Here is a 24,478-nt window from a genome sequence, read left to right on the forward strand (position 1 = left end):
TATTTCATCAATGTATCATGTTGGAAAAGTGAACGTAATAGGGGACCAGCAATGCCAATTTCATCTTTGGGGTAATGATAGGAGTTTCAGTTTCATGTTTATGAGAAAACAGGCAAGGAAGCAACAGTTTCTGAGATGTTTGGGTCAGGAGGTGGTCTAGTTGGCCACGGTCATAGTTCTGGTTCTGCAAGATGACTCAGTGTAGTCCTTATTACGTAATGAGAAGATATGGGTTGCACAAGATAACTCCAAGGGACAGACTCACAATAATAAATTATTATTTTCATTTGGGAATAACCTGTCATGCCAGCCTGCCCTGGCCCTAGAATGTAACGTGACTGATGGCTTAAGAAAACGACTCTTACCTCTGTACCCTTGTATAAATTGGGATGGTTTAGGTTGGATACCCCTGGCTTTACACGGAAACTCCTTGAATGAATCCCAGGCCTTTGTCCTAGTCACGCAGGAGTCTGAGTCAAGGGAAGAAGCCACCGAATGGAGGCCGAGGTGCCAGAACTTCATCCTGCTTTTAGTTGCTTTGCAAACCTAAAGGCTGAATGGAAGCTACTTGGGAAAGATAGCATGTGTACTCTTGCTACCTTTCCCTTTTTTGACATTAGAGGAATTCATTGTAATATGCAGGCAACAATAGTATAAAAGATACTATCAGAATTTTGGTTTACTTTGATGAGCCAAACACATGATTTTTTTTTTGCTTTCTTGTTTATAACCATGTAAATCAATGACTGTAAAATTTTCTATTTGGAAATTATGACTTGGTTTCTTTGGCTTGTAAAAATTTCAATATCCCCAGTTTTTTATTCAACATAGTGTTATTAAATACAGTAGAATAGATGTCAACTTTGCTATAGTAAACATATTTTTCTAAAATATATTATTGACTCAAAATTGGGATGTCAAATACTGCTTCTGTATCAAAATTGAAAAGACAGCTTTTCATATATTAATGACTACTTTTTATATCACATAACAAATGGCTGTCATATAACACAAACAAGATCAGACCTAAAATCTTTAAGAGACATGCATCACATAAATGAAATTACCTATGTTCTCAATAAAAGTACAGCATCATGATGGTGAGGAGATTCAAAAAGGCTGTAGGTGTTCATGAGAAAACCCCTCCACTTCTGACGATGTCATCCTGCATCACAGTCTCTGATGGATGATATGTATGTGTCCCTCATCTACTGACTCCTTACACTACCCGCAGAGACAGAAAACTGAGATTCAAAACTATACAAACAACCCAGGACCAGCTAAGTTTATGGATTTTTGACTGCAAACTTTGAGCTGCTCAGTAGGTAAAGTGCATGGTGTATAAGAATTAGGACCTTAGCTGGATTCCCAGCACCCATGTAAAACTGGGCATGGTAGTACATTGGCCATTATTCACTTCTACCACCAGGTGACATTCATGGACAGGAGAATTCACAAAAGCTCTCAAATCTTCTTGAGTCAGCTAGCCTAGCTAAGGTAGAGCAAACAACCAGGGATTCTGTCTCAAAAAGGGTAGAAAATGAAAATGAGAACCAACACATGAGGTCACCCTCTGACCTCATGTATTCACAACTGCAAATGTGTGCCCAGACTCACCAACATTCACATCATAGACAAACACACACACACACACACACACACACACGAGAGCAGAAGAGAGAGAGAGATTTTTAAAAGTAATATCCTTACACTTTCCAATTGAAAACATAGTTGGGGGATTGCTTTCTTCTGAAATAATTAGAAAGTTCAACAAAACATGAGGGATAGAGAAGGCAGAAATGCTAAGAGAGGTTTTGCTTATGAATAAAGGAACCACACCACGTACAATAAAAGCACAGAATCTATCTTTCTCCACTGAAATTATTTGCACAGTTGCTGTTTAAAATGGAGTGCTATGTCCCAGAAGGCATCAAGAAAAGGATGTATCCTTTAGAGCGAAGTTAAAAATCGAAGGAAACCCATCATTACTGTTAATATCCGTCAATCATATTGGATATATGTGGCTTTTTAATTTTTTGTTTGGAGCTAATGCACAAAGATAAATAACATTTAAAATTTGTTCAGTGGTGTGGGTTTCTCATAGCAAAGCAAAGAAAACAAAAGTAACATTTCCTAATCTGTATTCATTGAAAATGTTCCTTTGTATTTACTCCTCCAGGTATCTAATGAATACTTGCATGCTCTTCCTGGGCTTTTTCATTTGATGTACTTTGCAGGGACTAACTATTGAAAAGAATATCCAGAAAGAAGAAGAAATAAGAGAAGCATTAGTGGTGGCAACTTCCTATATTTTGAAATTCCAATGAATGCACGCCCTGTCGTTGCAATGTTTCCCATCATTTAAAGGGGAGAAGGTAATGAAACACATTTTTCTGTGATATTAGACATTTGTGACAATAGTTACTTGAAAGACTTTTTTCATTTACCTTCTTTGACATCTAAATTTCCTGTGAAGATTTAGCAGAGTGTTTATTTGCTCATCCCATTTTGTTGCCCTTTAATTGATGAGAAACGAAAGGTTAAAACCTGAGTTTGGTTCCATAGACTAGACTTTCCTATGTGTATGAATTTATAGTTACATAAACCTAAAAGATTTTAAAAGTATTTCATTGCTAACTATCAAACATAGCATGAACTGTTACAGCCAGTTGGCACTGACAAGGTCAGTGTTCGATCTTGAGGTCTGACATTGTTAGTTGAGACTAGACATTGGTTGCCATTAAACAACACATTATCATCAATAATTAATTTCCACTGTTGGCTTCAGAGGTAGGAATAGAGGCCTGAGAAATAACTAAATTACATAAAGTATTTAAGAGTTAAGTGTGGTTGAAGGGACATTTATAAGCCATGTCTCCACACAGTCTTCTGACTCAGGGCAGTCTCAACAAAGGAAGGGTATACAGCATTAGAATTAACAAGACCATTGCTAGATAAGAAATCTAGAAAGCAGGGACTGGTGGGCGATAACGTTCACAGTTGAGAATGTTTGGTGCTTTTTAGGAGGACTCCTTTTATTCTCAATATCCAGATACGGTCACTCTTAGCCACCAGTAACTCTAGAACCAGGGAATTCTGTGTAATTTTGTGGCTTTGGTGCATATTCACATGCACATGAATGCACACCACACACACACACAGAGAGAGAGAGAGAGAGAGAGAGAGAGAGAGAAAGAGAGAGAGAGAGAGAAACATTTTGTTAAGCAAGATATTAAAACAAAAGCTTTATTTGAACAATGTCAGTTTTGTTTTGAAATCTTGCACCTTGTGGAATCTTCTGTTCCATATTATCAAAGCAGCCAATGGAAGATCCCCAATAATACTGTGACTACTACTGTAATGAAATTAAAACCATTACATGAGTGTGTAGAGACTGGTCATGCTGAAGCCATCAGAGATTATACTTAAGGGCTTCTGAAATCACTGGAATTTTCAGGAAGGAACATTATAAAAATGAAATCTACCCAGGTGAGAGTTAAGGTTGCCATCAGAAGTCTGATTGAGGTTTTTCATTCGTAACTAAGGACCAGGTGAGCCCTTAGCTGAGGTTTTATACAGGAAAGACAAATCCTAGCAAAATGGATGCCATGCGGTTAATATATAAATTGAGATATGAAAATTATGCAGTGCTTAGAAAATATATGTAGGGACATAGCCCCACCCATTGGGGGCGTGTTCCTACAAATATATATTTTAGGCCAAGCCAGGGTAAGAACATCTCACTGAGCTCAGACATTCTGTATAAGCCTGTGGCCTTGGGATCAAAATTAGAGCCTAACATGAAGACATTAGCATGACTAAGCCAAAGAAACAGTCAACATACAAAGCAGCAAATTAAGCTTGACAAGATCAAAATACCAGAAAGAAATATAACTGCCTGCTGCTCAAAACTAAACACAATCTAAAGGAAAACAGTGTAATTTAAAGAGCCCTTTCAACACCTCACGCACAATGGCCACCATATGTCTAAAATTCACAAAATATACGAGTGAGCGGGAAGTCTCTAATACTAAGAGATGGAGAGAAATACACTGAATAAGAATATCCAAATAATTTCTGAAATATTGAAACTCATCAACAATAACAAGCAAATATCAGAAATATGCCTAAGTTCTTAAAAAAAAGTATTAAAAAAAGCAAAACCTGCGAGAAGGAGTCAAATAATAAAACTTGCAAGCAGAGGTACTGGAGAGATGGCTCAGAGGTCAAGACATGTGATGTTCATGCAGAGGACCTATGTGTGGTTTTGGGCACCAACATCAGGCTTCTCACAGCCTCCTGTGACACACAAGCTCCAGGAGATCTGAAACTCAGGCCCCTTTCGGCATCCTAGGCTCATGCACTTAGACACAAGCACACAGACACACAAAAATTTAAAATAACAAAATTTTTAAAATTGCAAATAGGAGTATCTAAAAATATCACTGAACAGGTTCAACAGTTGAGCGGACATCATAGAAATAATCGCCAACTTTTTAAAAGCAAATTAATGCAAATTACTACAAATACTGGGTCTGGAACACCTGGTAGGAAAGATGTAAAAAAATAGTGGTGAACTGAACTTCAGAAACTGGTAGGAAGATAATGATTGGTACAAACACTTGTAATTGGAGTTAATAAGGAGAGGAAGAAAAGCAAAGCAAAAATGCAACGGAAAACACATTTTAAGAAATTATTACCAAAGTACTCCCAAATATGGTGAAAGATACACATGTATAAATGTGAGGAACCCACTGAACCCAAACTCGAGAATTTCAAAGTAAACTGTCGAGATGATGCATCATTGTCTACAGATGAAAAGCACAGCTGAAGAGAAAGTCTCAAAAGCAGCCAGTAAAGACAAACATTGTATGTGAGGATAATAACGTCTAATAGGTGCTTCTCGCCAGATAATAAACCCTAAAAGATAGTCCCAGTATTTTTAAATTCTTGCAAGTAAATCATATCTCTATATCCTGTGAAAATAATCTAAAAATATGTGTGAGAGAAGTTTACAAAAAAAAAAAAAAAGCCAAGAGACAGTCTCTCCGCAGATCCAGTCCATAAATTGCTTTTTTAAAAAGTTCTTTAGATGGAAGAGAAAATACACAATTTAGAAATCTGTGTCTACACGAAAAGTTAGAAGTGTAAAAACGTGATAATCGTGGATTAAAATTTTAGACTTCAAAGTTTTTATCCTAAAATCCGAAAGAGGAAAGTTATTCTTTAAAAAAAATAATGCTTGATTTTGTACTGCTATGATGCACAGTAGAAACAAAATATATAATATCTGCAACCCAATAGATCAGTACAAAAGTAAACTTCGTAAGATATTTCTGTTTTTGAGTAACTCAAAATTGTGCTTTGGACACATTGTGACAAGTTAAGTACATGTGCTGTAATTCATAGAAAAAATAATTGCCTTAAAGCCAATACTATAAATAAAATAAAATGCAAAATTTGTATTGATAATTATGCCCAATGTCAATGAAATAAACTGTAATTAGAAATTTTCAAACTAGACAGGAAAAAAGAACACCTTCATGAGAAAAATTTTACTTTAAACCAATATACATAGTCTGCAGTATGTTCATCTCAGAAAAGTTGTGAAGAGCTTCACATTTGGCATGCTTGGAAACCACACAGCCAAAGGGAAAATGCTGCTCTCATTCGAGTAAATCATGAAAGCCAATCAGATTTGATTCCCCTTGATATAGAGGCTATGTCCATTTTGTTGTTTAAACAATCTAAAATCCAAAGTCCAAAAATCTCAATGGATTTTTATACAAGAATGACCGTCGTGGGGCTTTATGCTGGACTGTACACTTTCACTATCACGTATGTATTTCTGCACTTACCCAACATCACCAAAAGAACAGCACATCCATTAAAGGTAGCTGACTTTGCTTTCCTTGTTTACGATTCAGCTGTCCCTCACCTGCATTCAAGACTGAAAACAAGACAGCTTTTATTTCTGTTCTTTATGCTATAAAATATTTGGTTTTGAAAATTAACCATACCCTGTATTCCCCATCACAACACCTAAAATAGGTTCACCTCCCTTAAAATCCATCTGTGATTCACCTTTCTAGTCTCTTCCCCTTAACCTTCTGAAAACCTCAAGCAATTTATAGGCTACAGCTTTGTCTTCCTTGAAAGCAATACACCAGAAACCACACAGTGTGTAGTCTTTTTCGGCTGATAATTTTGTTGTTAAGCAGAATGTATCTAAGGTTCATTTTTATGTTTTCTTTGCTTGATGTTTCATTTCTTTTTCAAGTCTACCTACATTCTGTTATATAGGTAGAGCATAGTTCACTTATTATTATTATTATTATAGAATATATTGGTGATGAGTTTCCATTTTAGTAAACATAAAAACTCTTCATATTAATACATGTGTTTGTTATGGGTTTAAGCTTTCAAATCAGGTAAGTATGTAGAAATGTAATTGCTGGATCATATTATAGCTTTGTAAGAAATTATGATGCTACCATGCTATCCTCCAAAGTGCATGTATTGACTTGTATTTCTACCAAGATTCAGCATTGTCAGGGGTGTGTGTGTGTGTGTGTGTGTGTGTGTGTGTTTAATTTGGACAATTTAGTATATAAGAACTAGTTTCTATTTGCAATTATTTGATGGATTTTTGTTTTTTGTAGGTCTCCTATTTAAATTTTTTATCTATTCTGTAAATGTACTGATTTTTTTCTTAGTTTTTAATTTATAATTTAATTACATTTTTCTCTCCCCACTCTCTTCCAAATTCATGGCCTCTTTTTCACTAATTACTATTGCATACGCATGTGTACACGCAAATGCATTCTAAAATATAATGTGTTCAGTCCCCATAATATTATTTGTATATTTGTTTCAGGACTAACTGGTTGGCACTGGACGACAAATTTGTGTACTCTTTTCTGGGGAAGAGCACCTCTTCCATGCCCTGCTTTCCTCATTTTCCTACAGTTCTTTGTGTAGGGTTGAGGCCTTGTGTACTTTTCTCCATCCATTTTGATATGCTTGTTTAGTAATTTTTCTTAATTTGAAGTTTCAAAGTTATGCTTTGTAACCATTACTTTGACTTAATGCCTACAGGAAAGGCAGAAATGAATCATGTTCTAATTATATGTGTCTTTATTTTTTCCATTTCTTACCATTTCAGCATGATGCCCCTACCACCCAGATCCATTTAGTAACACATTTGCAATGCAATTATTGTAGTAGAAATCACTCTGTTAGAAGGAACTGAGTTTCTTAACCTCCAAATTACATTTCATGTTTCTACTAAGGAAATATATTTATATTTATAAAATTTTGGTTGGTCCCGTACTTGGGTAGTGAGTACTTGAGCAAAGCTGCCTCTAAAAAAAGCCGAATAGAATTACAGTCTGTGTCTGGCAGTAGCAATCACAAGAGAGTTTCCTTTTCTTATAAAAAATTCTTAGGAAAGAGACAGGTTCACCATAAATACAGTAAAAGGAGTTTACTCACCAAGCAGCTCCTCAGTCCCATATAATCCATATTTTCATGATCTCACATTTTACAAGTCTCCAAATAATACCTGAAAGTGCTTCACTTTTATCTGTAGCCTCATAAATCACTCTTGCTTCAGACTGGTGTAAGTGAAAGGAGCAAACACAGTAGTCATTTTGTAAATAAAACTTTGCTTGTTTTTAGCCTAGAAGTTCAAGTCAGCTTCTCCAGACATCTTTTATACAGCATTGGAAGCCCCTTGGGGGCCCAGGATTTGTGGCTGACCAGTGAACTTATTCCAGGGAAGTGCCACAGGTGTAGGAGATGCCCTGTCAAATTTCTTTAGGTTCCCTGTATCTCTAATTTATCATCTTAAAATGGAGTTTTTTTTATTCTTTGAAACATTCATAGATATACATGAAGCATCGTAGTCCCTCCCCACCCTCTACTCTCATCTTCTCCATTGATCAAAATCATCTTTGTTTTTCTTCATAATCTGCAATTAGTTCTGCCCAAAAGCAGATGCTGTAGAGCCATCCAATGGCTTTTGAGAAAGCTGCCAATGGCCACCCCTCAAAGCAAAGTGAATCTCTCTCTAGTAGTCAAAGCCATCATGTTTAATCAGCTAAATGTATATAATTATATTCATTTCATGGAGCAGATAGGAGAGTTAGCTAGCAACATCATGGGAAGATCATACTAATTAATAGCTAAAGTGGAAAAGAAAAGGGTTCTCTGCTGGGGGAAAAAAACTGTGAACTTTGAAAGGACACCCGAGAGAGGATGGAGTATGCTTGGGCTACAGAGGCAGAGGCGGGAGCTTTTGACATGTGCTTTGGAAGAGTATTGTCTGTGGGAGGAGGGTCTTGTCAGTGTCACAGTAGAAGTGTATTCTTGGGGTTAAGTCCTCTCTGAACTCGCTATCTTTGAAGGTATATGGCTCCCCTTGATTGTATGGCTCTCTGAGATATATTATAAAATAAAGTATCATTTCTTTATTGAATACATTTACAAATAGTACTGATACTCACTTCTTACCATGGCCAAACTGTCAGTTTATTTCTTATTAACTTGAGATATTATCCATTCTTTAATTAGGATACCATGTGCAAAAGAAACACTTTGTGAGCACTGGTCACTAGTATATGACGACTTTAACTTCATTTGGCTATCAATCAGGAGTCAGAGATGATCATCTTTAGCGAACTTTTATTCTCAAGTAAAAAACTTCTAATAGTGTAAGTTATAGAGTTAAGAACTAATGCCAAGCAATAGTGGCCCACACCAGCACTCGGGAGGCAGAGGCAGGCAGATCTCTGTGAGTTCAAAGCCAGCCTGGTCTACAAGAGCTAATTCTAGGACAGGTTCCAAAGCCACAGAAACCCTGTCTTGAAAAAACAAAACAAAACAAAACAGTAACCCCCCCCCCCAAAAAAAAGAAGAATTGATTCTAACTTATATACCACACGAACAAAGACATCAAATCTTTGGTGTGGCTACTGTTTTCATGCAGATTATAACTACAAAGAGGAAAACAGTTGGGAAGTTGATATAAATAAACAGTATCAAAGATTCGAATATAAGAGAGTCTCTCTCTCTCTCTCTCTCTCTCTCTCTCTCTCTCTCTCTCTGTGTGTGTGTGTGTGTGTGTGTCTTTCTGTTTGTCTGTCTATCTGTCCGTGTCTCCGTGTAGGCAACTGTTCATGGAGGCCAGAGCATATGCCAAGTATCTCTTTTGTTACTCCTCACTATATTTAAAGGCAGGATCTCTCACTGAAACTGAAGCATACAGATCAGCTAGGCTCATTGACCAGAGAGCTCTGGAGATCAGTCTATCTCAGTGCTGATTTTACACACTGTACCACTGAGCTAATATTTTCCATAGGTTCTGAGATCCAAACTGAGGTCTTAATGCTTGCATATGCTTATCTACTGAGCCATCTGCCGAGCCCTTCCTATACCATTTTACATAGACAGCAAAGTATTAACTCCCCCTGAAGACTCTGTGCACAATGTGGCCATTCTAAACTCATTCAGAGGAAAGGACTCAGCAAATCCTTATTCAATGTGAAAACCCAGAGAAAAGAGTAAGTACAAGGCATCTTGTGTATTTATAGATTGTCTACAATTACATGTGTAACGTTCATTGTCTGAATCTGGTATAAATTCAGATTTACTTTTTATCTAAATAATGTGCAACCACAATACAACCTTAACATATACCAAGTGAAGAACCAGGCAAAGTGGCTTTTACCAGAGCCCATTTTGTTTCAAATTCTATATAGCCCTTTTTGTACAAATTAAACACCATTTTTCTTCTTCCTCACCTTTTGTAGTCAAATACTGAAATATATATTTCATGAATCTGTTTCAACTATATCTCACTAAGAATTGAATAACAACTAAATTCATATAATTTCTATTTATCACATAATAAGAAATTTTAGCTACATGTCTATTGTTAATTTCCAATAAGTTACAAAAGCCTAAAGAAAGTCATATTTTTTCTTTTTAATATCCTGTGGAAATCAATACATTCTACTCTTACCCTCTGATAAAAACATTCTTTAAAGAATATCCTACCAAAAAATTAAGACTTCCATGGAGTTTTATACAATAAGCTGAGAATAAAAATCACAATTTGAAATCACAAGGTGTTAGCCATCCAAAAATAACTCAACAAGATTAAAAGAGAGAGAAATGGCACCAGAAGACAATTGTAAACAATTTCTCCATTAACATATGTGTATGTGGTGAGTGATAATGAGTGTCGAAGGTGATGAAACATAGCTATGATGCTCTGAGGTGTTGTCAAGATTATTTTTAATTTCCAATTAGTGTTTGGAAAGCTTTCACTACAATGTCATCAGCTACAGGCCTGTGTGAAGGCATTTTCACTACTGACGGAACTGGAGAAATAGCATGTCTTTCCAAGACTTACACAAAGTGAGAAATGTAATGCTACATGCAGACTTTTTTGGGATGGTAAATGGCATTTTAAAAACTTAACTCATGTCCCGTTGACTTTGCATTAACTCTTGCAGGACGTTGGCGCTGCTTACCAGCAAAGTCGTACCCATTGAGAAGGAAGTGTAATTTTTCTACCCTCAATTTCAAGTTTTGGCTTCAGCATTATATTTGGATGGTGCTGAGACTACAGATAAATTTTAGTTTGTTTCTAATAATATAAAAACCTAAGAGATTGCTCTCTAATAGGTCAAGAAACATTTCACTGATTACAGGAGAATCTAGATTGCATGTACATCTTATCATGATATAAAATATGCTAAGGTAGGCAGATGTTGGCAATTTACCATGTGATCCAGAATGTGGTCTAGACTTCTCAAATCAAAGGAATAAATGAATGAAAATAAAATGACTCTAATTTTATGATACAATGATATTATTACATGTAACAATATTTCTTTTCAATCTTATAAAAATAAATAAAAAGAGATTTAAAAGAAAATCTAATAGTTTTGCAAGATATTTCATTTTATTGTTATTTCAAAACTCTTCGAGAATTACAATTTTCAGTAGGTGTTAGATTTTATTTAATATAAGTTTTGAAATTTTCCATTTGGCTCATTCGGCCTATACTCCCATTGCCAGCTTATTTAGTTAAATGCTGAATACTTACTTTTTAAAGATTCTTAAGAGATATAATTTTATATTCACCTTGAAACATTGGCTCAAAGTAAGTTTCATTATAATTTTATATATTTTTAAATTGTTTTATGTGTATGGGTGTTTTGCCTATATGTATGTCTGTGCCCCATGTATGTGCCTGGTACCCATGCAGGCCAGAAGAGGGCAGCAAATTCCGTAAAACTGGAGCTACCGACAGCTGTTAGCTGCCATGAAGATGCCGGGAATTGAACCATGGGCCTCTGAAGGAGCAATAAGTACTCTTAAACACTGATCCATGTCTCTAGTCCCAGAATTCTATATAACTTAAAATATCACATTAAGTCTATTGGTCAATGAATATGTTTTAATGCTTACATGTGTTTTGAATCAAAATTCTTCTATATGCATGCATTATTTCACAGGGCTTAAAATGTAGATAACATGACCAAACCTATACAAATTCCCGCAACAATGCAAATCAGTATGCCCTTAGTCACCCAAAAGAAGGACAAACAGCTCTTAAAAGGATAGTTTTTAGACGGCTTCAAGGTGTAGTGGAAAGGAAAAGGAAGGAACTCATGAAAAGCTTTACCTGTAACTACTTAAACTTTCTGAACTCAACATCTTGTACACTACCAAAGTGCATGCATGCAGTTAACATCTTAGATCTGTTTGAAACATGAAGGGTAAACTAATAGGAGGTGGGAGATTTAGGGAAGCTTTGTAGAGGCATTAGTGTGTCACTCAGATCAGGACGAGAGAGATGAAATAACAAAAAAAGGAAATGCATTCACCAAGTCTGGAAGTCAAACCTGAAGACAGCCATGGCCAGCAAACAGTGCCCATCTTGACTAGAATAAAAATGGAAGTAATAAAACATGAAAAAAAATTTAAATGCATGTAGAATGTTTGAATATTTTTATCATCTGCTTACAAATATGGGAGATTTTTGAGCACTGAAATAATAAAATCCTAGGAATATTAATCACATGTAATGTCTTGATTGGAGGAAAACAGACCAATCGCTGAATGCAATGATGCTTGCCTTTGGCCATAGAGACTTGTATTAGTGTGGTAGAGGCAAATGGACCCTGAGGCCCTGACATTAGCAAATAACAAAAAAAGAATGAACAGACTCATTCTGGCAACTGGTGAAAAGTTGCTAAAAGAAAAGGAGGAGGCAAATCTAGGCTTGAACTTTTAAATTTATTGTTTAATGTCTGTGAAAGAAAGGTGATGGCCAAGCAAAATGGGGAAATAATGGTGTGGAGAGCTAGGAAATGATCATTACATGATAAGAAATATTCATTTAGCTAACAGTCTCTGTCCCAGTACAATGAACCACTCTAAGCTGCTTGGAAAAACTTAAGCTATTGGTTAGGCAATAATGACGGAAATACTGGGGAGTCCTGGAAGAGGTGCAAGACCAAGCATGGAGCTGAAGTATCTTCTGCTCACAGGTCCCTTTACTGCTGTGTGAGCAGTTGGAAGAGGTGTTTCCCGGTATAAGCCTGCCTTTGGTGATAACCACGATAATAGATTCCATTAATTTAAAGCATTGCTTCATGAACATTTTCGCTACAGAAAAAAAAAATATCAAGTTAAAACTTGGCTCATAGCTAACTCCTTACTCCATATAGCATGTATTTTTGTTAAGTTAAAATAAATCTGCATAATTAAGTTTACTAGCAACTTGTGCCATTTTATTTTGTCAAAATCAAGAGGTGACATGCAATTAAACTTACTTGGCTTTGTAACTTTCCCTGTTAAAATGGGTCTTAAACATGTCATTGGCAGCTCTTCTCACAACCGTGATTTTGATCTTGTAGTAGCAAATACATACTTGAGAAAATGGTATTTGTTAGCACAGAATCTTATTACTCTGTCTTAATGAGAATCAGTCAGTGTTTATTGGGAAGAATTTATTCACTATATGAACATGAATGCAATTATGCTTTCTACTGATGACAGTTAATTGTCCTCTTATCAAAGAAAGCCTCTTGTCTAAGTATCTTATCCACATAAATGAAGAAATCCTTATACATATAATACAGCCGTTAATCCACAGCTTCCCATAGAAGTCCCAAGTGGAAAGGGGATAGCAATATTTCTGTATGAAAGGAAATTTTGTCTCTCAGAACCTGTGAAGCAAGCTAGAATAGGTTTGGTTACCTTTTACTATGTCCTCTTGGTATGTGCAGTATTGAATACACGCCAAAAGCTGAATGTTCAGGTTGTAAACTAACACGTTCTGGGATTTGCTACCTCTGAAATGCCCAAATGCCCTTTTGTTATTTCCATTGCCAGAGAGAGAAAGAGAGAGAGAGAGAGAGAGAGAGAGAGAGAGAGAGAGAGAGAGATTGAGATTTGGGTAGATACTATTCTTGCAGTGTTTTATTACAGAACTTAACTTTGACTTTGGCACCCAAAGTTCCTGCCAAGGCTTGAGAAGACACCTGGTAATGCTTGGCTACCCCTCACCCATCTCTACCAGTACAACTCATCGAATACTATCTATTCACAAGGGGGCTACACTTAGCAAGTCAGGCAAATCTTGTCAGTTGTGCATCCTGTTGTCTAATGGATAACTACTTTCCAAGGATGAGACCCTATCAGTACCACCAGTACATTCCAGATACTAAAACAGCACCAGCCCTTAAAAGTAGCAAGAAGACAGGCAGTGTCGGAGTAGGTGGAAACAGTAAAGCTAAGTCTGTTTTATTGAAAGAGGGCCTGAAACTGCCAAGAAGTAACAGAGGTTATGTGGAAGCTTGTATACCCTGCTGATTTGTTGAGGAATGACCACCACACTTTAGATTTCTGTCCATGTTCTTAATGAAGAAGAGAATTACTCTACGGGGAGAATAAAGATAGCCAGGATGGATGCTAAAGGGCACAATGCAGGTACAATGTTAAAGATAACTTACACGGGTTCATTTATATCTGTCTTCTGGTGCAAATCTTTAGAGACTATTGCAAGTCTAGACCTAGGAGACAGGAAGAAAAAGAGAGCAGAAAGCCACATCTCAGAGAAACAACAAAATAACTCCAGAACTAAGCTCTGTCTACTGAGAGGGCTGTGCAAAGGCATTCCATTGAATAAAAGAAAGGGGTAATCTCAATTTCAAAGAAAGAGTCGCAGACAACTAGGAAATGCTGATGACTGAAGAAATGGTCTTCCCCAGAAAGAGCCTGTTAATTGATGAGCCACAAACAAGTAGTAATCCCTGTGAGATCATACCCATACAGGGAACATTATTCAGACTGAGCATCATATATTTATACATATAGGGGTGCGTGTCTGTGTGTGCACATGTGTGCATGTGTGTGTGCATATATGTGTATGACTGTGTGTGTGTAAGAACAATTAAAGAAAAATAGCCTTGAATTTGAAAAGAAGCAAGGGAAGGGCTCAGGATGCAGATTAGAGTGAGAAGAAGTGATGCAATTGTCCTATAATTTCAAAAAATAAAAAAAATGTAAAAAGCATGTTATCAATTTTACTCATTCTTTTATATAAGACAAAATAAACACTATTTTAATATTAGTCATTATCTACCAGGACAACGCCCACACTAGGACCATATGTTACCAGCCTCAAGTCACATTCTAAATTTCAACATTTTATATAGCTTTATGGATTATATTGTCTATATTTAAACTATAATTAAAGTTCACAATTATTAGAAATAGGGAATGTTCTCACAAATATTTTCAGCTATATTTATACAAACTAATTATCCATGAACAATTTTTTGTTGCTTTTTTTTGTTTGTTATTTGAGGCATAGTTTCTCTGTGTCGTTCTGGCTGTCTTAGTACTCACTCTGTAGACCAGGCTGGCCTTGAAGTCAGAAATCTACCTGCATGTGACTTCTGAGTGCTGGGATTAAAGACATGCACCACCACAGCCTGGCAAGGACAATAAGTTTAAAGAGTTAACCAAACTAAATATTATTAGTTCATGCACGTGTCTAAATGTAAAATGTATTTACAAACTTCTCTCTATCCTTCTCAATCTATCTACATCTACCCATCTATTCCAGTATCTGTCTATAAGACCACGTACTTTAAAAATGTATGAATGAGTGACCTCCTCATAATGTCTGAACTCCATTAGGTATGAAATGACACCACAAATTCATTACACCCAAGAGCTTCGTGCTATCTTTTCAAACAAAAATATGAAACACAGCTTCTCTACACTAGCTGTGGTAGTGGCAGCACTAACTGTCAGAATATGGTTTTGACACCGAAGAAGCAGCATTTTTCTCCAAAACGTTTGAGCATTCAAAGCATCCAAATCTCTGCACTGAATAGGAATTTTAAAAGTTCATAACATGGATGAGATGATGAGCACATTTATGGCAACTAAGTCAGAGGGAAATATTTAATCTGCCATTCTCTTAGTCAACTTTCCAAACAGTGTGCCTTCAGATTTGAAAACAAAGGCGCTACGTCTGCCTTTAGTGTGCTTACAGTCAAGTTAAGCATAATAGTTCATGTACATAATCCCATCACCTGGGAAACAGAAGCAGGAGGTTTACAAACTTGAGGGTATCCATGTACAATTAGTTTCAGAATTACCCAGCCTACACTGTGAGACCTTCTTTATTGTAATTAAAAGAACAAGAAGGTAAGGAAGGAAGGAATGGGAAAAGGAAGAAAAAATGTGAAAGGAGAAGGGGAAATAGTACTCAGGGTTGTTGAATTTCATTGTTCAAAACAAGTATATTACTTTAATGTCAAAATAAAAAGTGAATATAGAGCCAGTAAAATGTCTCAGCTAAGCTTGAGGACCTAGAGGAAGGAGAAAATCAACTCTGACAATTTGTTCTCTGATCTTCACAAGTGTGCCTTAACATATATGTACTCACATACACACACACACACCCCAAACACATGCAACATTCATACACACAAAGAGAGATGCATACACATGCACAAAGATACACACATGTGCACACAAAGTAAAACACACACATGCACACACATATGCACATACACAAGAACAAAAAGGCACACACACAAGAAAGAGACATATTCACACACACATACACGAGACAACAAATATAAAAAGAAATTGTTAAAGGTAAGTATAACCATTCTATTTGCTTTTACACATTTAGGAAGGAAAATTTTATGGACAAAACATGCTATTTCTATTAAAGTGCTCTCAGTTGGTACTTGCAAACTTTGTTTTACTATACAAAAGAAAGACACAATTAAATAAATATATTGTAAAAATATCTGTGTTTATATAAAACATCAAATTTTGTATGATAGCATATGAACAAAATTATGTGGATGCATTTTAAAGACAAATACAAAAGTACCAAACATCAGTTTATAAAGGACTAAAGTTAATATTTAAACACACATAAATTTCAATTTATATTTTTATATGCCCTTATTCCTCAAACCAACATTTAAATGTATTTATTAAGAAATCATGCTTTTGTGGCATACTTTATCTAAAGTAAATGAAACATTTAGCTTGCAGAAAAATACCCAAAATATCTTTATATGCTTTGACTGTTATTAAAGTGTAGCAAAATATACTTCATAAAAAATCTTTCAATGGAGCTAATTTGAATGAAATATGTTAAAATTAGTTCTTTGCTATAAACTGAGAACAGTTATGAAATGGCTTAAACTTGCACAAGGAATGGTAAAAGCATGTGCAGTAAAAGAGAAGGAAAAATAGAGAAATTCTGGGAAGGAGAATGAACAAAACATAGGAATAAGGAAGGGAGAAGAAAAGGGGCGAGGAGAGAGAGAGAGAGAGAGAGAGAGAGAGAGAGAGAGAGAGAGAGAGAGAGAGAGAGAGGTGGAGGAAGGGATGATCTGAATGCGGAGAGAACAATACAGATAGAATAAAGAAATAACAGGCAGTTTAAGTATTAGGCCAGTAACTATCAGCATTTTGTGAGCATTTTGTAAAAGATAAAGTTCTGTAAAAGACCAGAGTTTGCATTGTTAATCCTTTTATCTAAGGGGCTATGCAGTAGAGGCTAAACATTAGTGGACTGGCCATATGGTGACCCAAGGGCTCGATTCTGTCATCATGGTACAAAGGCAACTGTAAAATAATGGGCATGACTATGTTACACGGAAAGTGTATTGATAGGCACTGAAATTTTAACCTATATCAGAAATATTTCTCTTTCCATTTGCTTCCTCAATTTAATAATACAGAATTCTCCTCACTGGCTATCCATAAAAACAGATGCTTGAGCAGACTGGGCTCCTCTCTGGAGTTACCATCTCTTTTCTACATTGTAGCAATGACTAAAATTAAGAAATTTCGCCGGGCGGTGGTGGCGCACGCCTTTAATCCCAGCACTCGGGAGGCAGAGGCAGGCGGATCTCTGTGAGTTAGAGACCAGCCTGGTCTACAAGAGCTAGTTCCAAGACAGGCTCCAAAACCACAGAGAAACCTTGTCTCGAAAAACCAAAAAAAAAAAAAAATTAAGAAATTTCTAAGCCTTTAATCCAGCACTCAGGGAGGCAGAAGCAGGCAGATCTCTGTGAGTCGGAGGCCACCTGTAAGGAGTGAGTTCCAGTTCAATCAGAGCAACACAGAGAAACTCTGTTTCAAAAAAGAAGAAGAAGAAGAAGGAGGAGGAGGAGGAGGAGGAGGGGAGGAGGAGGAGGAGGAGGAGGAGGGGAGGAGGAGGAGGAGGAGGAGGAGGAGGAGGAGGAGGAGGAGGAAAAAGAAGAAGAAGAAGAAGAAGAAGAAGAAGAAGAAGAAGAAGAAGAAGAAGAAGAAGAAGAAGAAGAAGAAGAAGAAGAAGAAGAAGAAGACCAAAAACCCCAGAAATTTTCAAATTGTTCATCCCAACTTGGTGATTTACACCTGCAATTTCACAACTGAGGAAGCTGAGGCAGGAGGATCTCTGTAAATGCATGGTCTTCTCTGTTTTATTCACATAGTGAATTTGAGGTCAAATACATAGCAATCAATCAACCAATCAATAACAACAACAGAATGTAGACTCTTGCTCTATGAACCGGGGAAGATTCTTGTCTCAGTGTGGAATTGCCTTTGATAGTTTTGTCTCATTTGCCTACTCCTTCATGAACTCTCATTGAGGACTGCAATCCAAATGTTTAAGAGTCCCTAGAACTTGAACTTGGTAGAGCATCAGAAGAGAGGCAGTGTGGTCCACTAAGGAATTGCCAAAGAAAGTCTAACAAGCATTCTTCTCCTGACACCTCGGAGCTTGCCTGGTTCCAGGTATATAATGCCTGTGGTCTTGTTCTGGAGCCATTAAATAGCAGGAGGCAACAGTGAAGGTGTGGAACTGGGAGGAAGTGACAGGAAACCAGAACCAGATAAAAAGTGATGTTAGCAGCCAACCCAGCGTAAATGAAGACTGTCCAGAAGTGTAGCCCTAGTCTGGATGGTAGAGAAAGGATGGTGATTCTGCTCCCACAAAGAAGGGTTTTCAGGTAGGACACTAAAAGAAACAGAGGAAGAAGTTGCAAAATATGGCTGTGACTGTTCATATAATCCCATTGTAATCCAATTTGTCCCAATATTCTTGCATTATTACTGCTTCCAACTACTATGGTCAGACAATGCTCATGTCGCCAGTGTCTTTCAGCCAGAAAATAATCTTCGTAAAATGTAAGTCTAACAAACATAGAAAACTAAAGGGATGCATCCTGCTGCCGGCTTGTTTGTTCATGGGCCTAACCCCTTGCTTTGTTTTTTGTTGTTGTTTTTATTTATTTATCAGAATTTCTGCATGTGGAATTGAATGTATCCGTAGAATAGTTTTGTTTTAGCTTCTCTCTCTCTCTCTCTCTCTCTCTCTCTCTCTCTCTCTCTCTCTTCATTTTGGTTTTTCTTCGATACAGGGTTTCTCTGTGTAACAGTCCTGCCTGTCCTAAACTCTCTCTGTAGACCAGCCCCGAACTCACTGAGATCCACCTGCCTCTGTCTCCCAAGTGCTCAGCTTAAAGGTGTGTGCCCCCCCAACTTTGTCTTTTCTTTCTTTTCATTAGTTTTAAATAATTTAACTAAGATAGTTGTTATATAAAACTGAATTTTGAAGTCTGCACCCTTTCCTGGGGAGCAACCGATAGTTGGTGGATGCTGTGAGGGATTTGTTCATTTTGAGAGTGTGACCATTGGTAGGTTTCCCAGTACCAGTGGATGCCCCCTGCCATTGCACATATAGGTAACACTAATTGAATGTGGATCATTATAAGATAAAAGAAGACAGAGGGACAGAGGGACAGAAAGAGAGAGACAAAATGGCAGAGAGGGAGGAAGAGAGGGAGAGAGGAAGGCAGGAATTAAGGAACCGAGAGATAAAGATAAAATAATAAAGTTAAGGGGGTGTTAAGGAGATAAGAGCAGAAAGGAGGATAATATAATCATAGTTAATTCTATATGTGTATAAAATTCTCCAGCAAAAAAAAAATTAAAGAAGAAGTCTAAAACAGTAAGAAAACTTGAGGTCTTTATTACTATAGGACGACCATTTTTAAAGAATGATCCCAGTCTCTAAGTATTTTTAAAATATGGACTGATAGCTGAGTACTTATCCTCATCCATAGGAAAACTCAGTGCTTACTTTCATGAACAAAACGGGGTGTCTGTCTCTCAGTATATTAACACCACATTTTAGAGTTCAGTTTTGAAATTGATTTCCATTGACTTGTCTCTGCCCATTACCCAGCAGCACAGAATGTAACGTTGCCATCCTTGAAAGCTGTCACATGGGGGTGGCTCTCAAAACCAGAGCAAGGAGAAAAGTTGCCAGATAATTGCTTTAAAGATCAACAATGTCCCAGAAATCATTCCAAACTGTACATTTCCTTCCAGCACAGGGGCGTGGGTGTATTCCATGCCCTTGGTGTTGACAAAAGCCATACTCAACAGCAGGAATTGTCTTGCAGTATACCACAATCCTAGGGTGGTTGGCACTGTAGAATTGATAAAAGCTCTGAGCATCACATTTCACTTGGGGGTTGACATAACTGAGCTATAACTTCAGCATTTCAACAAAACTAAAAGAGGAAAAAGAAGAAAGGTAGGGAAAGAGGAAGGGATAGACAGAGGGACAGAAAGACTGAGAGATGGAGGGATAGCGGGAAAAACGAAAGAAGGATGAGAGAGGGAGGAAGGGAGGTAGAGAGGGAGAAATGGAGGTAGAGAGGAAGAGAGGAAGGGAGGGTAGGATTTCCAAAAGATGAAATTATGTGGGTTTGCAAAAGTTTTCTTCTTTAGGCTGGAGTCCAGGGGTTGGCCCAGTAGATAACAGCACTTGCTGAGCGATCATGAGAACCTTAGTCCACTGATGGAGCTTAAATAAGTATGGGCTTGAGTTAATAAGCTATGTGAGTCATAAAGATGCCCATTGCCCATTAATTTACAGGGTACAAACAAGGAGGCTCATGGGAAAGGTGGTGCCAGTGTGCCTTCAAGTCATAAAAACACGAAGTCAAAAGAGTAGAGCTTTATAGATTAGGTCATCCAAAGCTCTTCTCTCTGACTCCTGCACAAGCACAGGTACACAGATCCCATCTTCATGTACAGCTGCACATATACCATAGCTACATGTAACAGTTGCTCCATATATGTGTGTGTATATATATTCTGTCTACTGAGGATACCCTTCATATTCATATATTCTAGTCTTCTAGACTTTAAGATCTATCAGCAGTTTCTGCCCACCAAGACCCACTGAAATACCCCCAAGCTCTCTGAAACCATGGTTAACAACACACAATCACGGGATTACAAACCTCTTCATCTGTAACAAATTTTCAATCAAAAAACACACCTAACTTATTAAGTTACATTTCCAGCTGACTTTGTATTCCATTTTCTCCCTGCATTCTGCTGGAAGCATTCACAAATAGCAAAATATAATACTTCCCATGTTATGTGTTGCCAGGCAATCAGGGCAGAAATAATTAACGCGAACAAGTGGACTGCCAGTATCCTGCTGAATGGTTCTGGAAAGAGTTCAAATATGACAAGCATTCTTAGCTGTCCCTTCTGGGACACGTGCTCCGAAATAACAGTTTGAAAGGACAACTGCCAAATCCAGTTTCAAACAGTTTGACAGCACTAGAGAATTTCATTCTAAAATCTGACTTCGTTTTTATTTAAAGGAAAATTCATCCCAGCACACTACATCTTTTTGTGCCCACTTCTGAAAGGATCCTTGCTGCTCTTCTGCCGCCTCTATCCAAGTCCAACTGTGTAATGAAGCTAATCCTGAGCACGAGATCTTTCTACAGATGTAGGACTCACACTGAATTCAAATGGAAATGTGGGTCTGTGAAGAGCCCGGTGTCAGACAGGCTAAAAGGGTCACAGGTTTGTTTGTTAGGCCCTTTATCTCCTCTTATGCAACTCTGTTTACACAATAGAATGGTTTTATATCTGTGAGAAAATTATTTAAACACTTGCCCATAGAGAAACCCTCAATCAGAAGTACTTAACAGGGTAAGTGAAGTGATAAACATGTAAATATACATGTTTGGGATCAAAGATGAATTTCCAGAAGTCAAATGAATGAACATTAGTTGTGGTGAAGAGGTGCAAGGTTTGAAGTCCATCTCAAAGACTGAAAGCTAGTATTAGGATCAATATTTTCAATAATCAGTAATCTGGTGAATTTCAATAATTTTCGTCTAGTGAAAAGGTGGATAAAGTAAGCAAGCATTTTGATGGTGTCTCTCCCAGGGTAATGGCGAGGCTCGGATGGATACGCTAGTTATAATCATGTTGCCTCTGGATCTTCTGTTCTCCAGGTGTTGGTATAAGAAGGGATTACGGTTCCTATCTGGAACAATTTGGACCCAACTTAAAAACTGTCATGAACTTTCTACTTAAACTTTGAATTCAAAGACCTTGAAGGTATGTTTTTTTTATTCATTTGTCCATTTGCTCATGCACTACTTACTGAGATCCTGGGGCCTCTGGTTTGAGAGCCAATGGATTGACGTTCCAGTTCGAACTCTTTGCATGGTATGGAAAACAAAGCATTGAGGAACAGACACTGTTTCCACAGTTCCAGTCTCCATGGTCTTCCTCATGTGTCCTTACTTTTCTTGCATTCAACTCTTTCTCCCTTTCTTCACTGTTCTATAAAGACATTGTAATCTCTAGGATCAAGGACCTAGTGACTTTCTGAGGAGTTTTGTAGTGGCATTTCATTTGTATCTTAATAAATAAAGCTTGCCTTAAGATCTAAAGGGTAAAACAGCCGCACTAGCCAGTCTTATAGCAGGCAGTGGTGACACACACCTTTAATCCTAGAAGTCACAATGACACACAGTTAATACCAGTAGCCATACTAGCTTGTCATAGAAACCAGGTGGTAGTGGTGCATGCCCTTAATCCCAGAACTAGAGAGGATTATAAAATGTGAAGAGCTTTTTCGCAATGGGTTTGCCGTCAGAACGCAGGTGTTGTGAAAACCACCGCTAATTCAAAGCCAAAATGGGAAAGGAAAAGACTCACATCAACATCGTCGTCATTGGACACGTCGATTCCGGCAAGTCCACTACAACTGGCCACCTGATCTACAAATGTGGTGGAATCGACAAACGAACCATCGAGAAGTTTGAGAAGGAGGCTGCGGAGATGGGAAAAGGCTCCTTCAAGTATGCCTGGGTCTTGGACAAACTGAAAGCTGAGCGTGAGCGTGGTATCACTATTGACATCTCCCTGTGGAAGTTTGAGACCAGCAAGTACTATGTTACTATCATTGATGCCCCAGGACACAGAGACTTCATCAAAAACATGATTACAGGCACATCACAGGCTGACTGTGCTGTCCTGATTGTTGCTGCTGGTGTTGGTGAATTCGAAGCTGGTATTTCCAAGAATGGGCAGACCCGTGAGCATGCACTTCTGGCTTACACCCTGGGTGTGAAACAGCTTATTGTTGGTGTCAACAAAATGGATTCCACCGAGCCACCCTACAGCCAGAAGAGATACGAGGAAATTGTTAAGGAAGTCAGCACCTACATTAAGAAAATTGGCTACAACCCTGACACAGTAGCATTTGTGCCAATTTCTGGTTGGAATGGTGACAACATGCTGGAGCCAAGTGCTAATATGCCTTGGTTCAAGGGATGGAAAGTCACTCGCAAAGATGGTAGTGCCAGTGGAACCACCCTGTTGGAAGCTTTGGATTGCATCCTGCCACCAACTCGTCCAACTGACAAGCCTCTGCGACTGCCCCTCCAGGATGTCTATAAAATTGGTGGCATTGGGACTGTCCCTGTGGGCCGAGTGGAGACTGGTGTTTTAAAACCTGGCATGGTGGTGACCTTTGCTCCAGTCAACGTGACAACAGAAGTAAAGTCTGTTGAAATGCACCATGAAGCTTTGAGTGAGGCTCTTCCTGGGGACAACGTGGGCTTCAATGTGAAGAACGTGTCTGTCAAAGATGTTCGACGTGGTAACGTTGCTGGTGACAGCAAAAATGACCCACCAATGGAAGCTGCTGGCTTCACTGCTCAGGTGATTATCCTGAACCACCCAGGCCAAATTAGTGCTGGCTACGCTCCTGTACTAGATTGTCACACAGCTCACATAGCATGCAGGTTTGCTGAGCTTAAAGAAAAGATTGATCGTCGTTCTGGCAAGAAGTTGGAAGATGAACCGAAATTCTTGAAATCTGGTGATGCAGCCATTGTTGATATGGTTCCTGGCAAGCCCATGTGCGTCGAGAGCTTCTCTGACTATCCTCCACTGGGTCGTTTTGCTGTTCGTGACATGAGGCAGACAGTTGCTGTGGGTGTCATCAAAGCTGTGGACAAGAAGGCTGCTGGAGCTGGCAAGGTCACCAAGTCTGCCCAGAAAGCTCAGAAGGCTAAATGAATATCCCTAACACCTGCCACCCCAGTCTTAATCAGTGGTGGAAGAACGGTCTCAGAACTGTTTGTCTCAATTGGCCATTTAAGTTTAATAGTAAAAGACTGGTTAATGATAACAATGCATCGTAAAACCTTCAGAAGGAAAGGAGAATGTTTTGTGGACCATTTTTTTTGAGTGTGGCAGTTTTAAGTTATTAGTTTTCAAAATCAGTACTTTTTAATGGAACAACTTGACCAAAAATCTGTCACAGAATTTTGAGACCCATTAAAGCAAGTTTAATGAGAAAAAAAAATGTGAAGAGACAGCTCTCATTCTCATTCTGAGGTTTTCTGGAGGCAGGATTACCATTTTAGGAATGAGGTTGAGGTAAGAGCCAGTGACTAACTGCTTTGCTTTTTTAGTCTTCAGGTTGAACCCCAATATCTGCCTCTGAGTTTTTATTAATTGTGCTTCAGAGTTCTGCTATTTTTTCTAATTATTTAATTCTTCCATAAAAACTTGGTATAATAGAAAAAGA

The 24,478-nt window shown here is 37.9% G+C and overlaps 1 protein-coding gene across 1 annotated transcript; it reads left to right on the forward strand.

The window, feature by feature from the left end:
* Window positions 1–22,526: 22,526 nt before the first annotated feature.
* On the forward strand, window positions 22,527–24,245 carry LOC130890070 (elongation factor 1-alpha 1-like). The gene has a single exon (XM_057794013.1). The coding sequence runs from the start codon at window positions 22,576–22,578 to the stop codon at window positions 23,962–23,964; it is 1,389 nt and encodes a 462-aa protein (XP_057649996.1). The 5' UTR covers window positions 22,527–22,575; the 3' UTR covers window positions 23,965–24,245.
* Window positions 24,246–24,478: the final 233 nt, after the last annotated feature.

The sequence above is a fragment of the Chionomys nivalis genome, chromosome 18 (genome assembly GCF_950005125.1).
Source record: "Chionomys nivalis chromosome 18, mChiNiv1.1, whole genome shotgun sequence".
Lineage (NCBI taxonomy): Eukaryota > Metazoa > Chordata > Mammalia > Rodentia > Cricetidae > Chionomys > Chionomys nivalis.

Bases quoted from the DNA above. Each gene is read 5' to 3' on its own strand.
- LOC130890070 (XM_057794013.1), top strand. From the start codon at position 22,576: ATGGGAAAGGAAAAGACTCACATCAACATCGTCGTCATTGGACACGTC.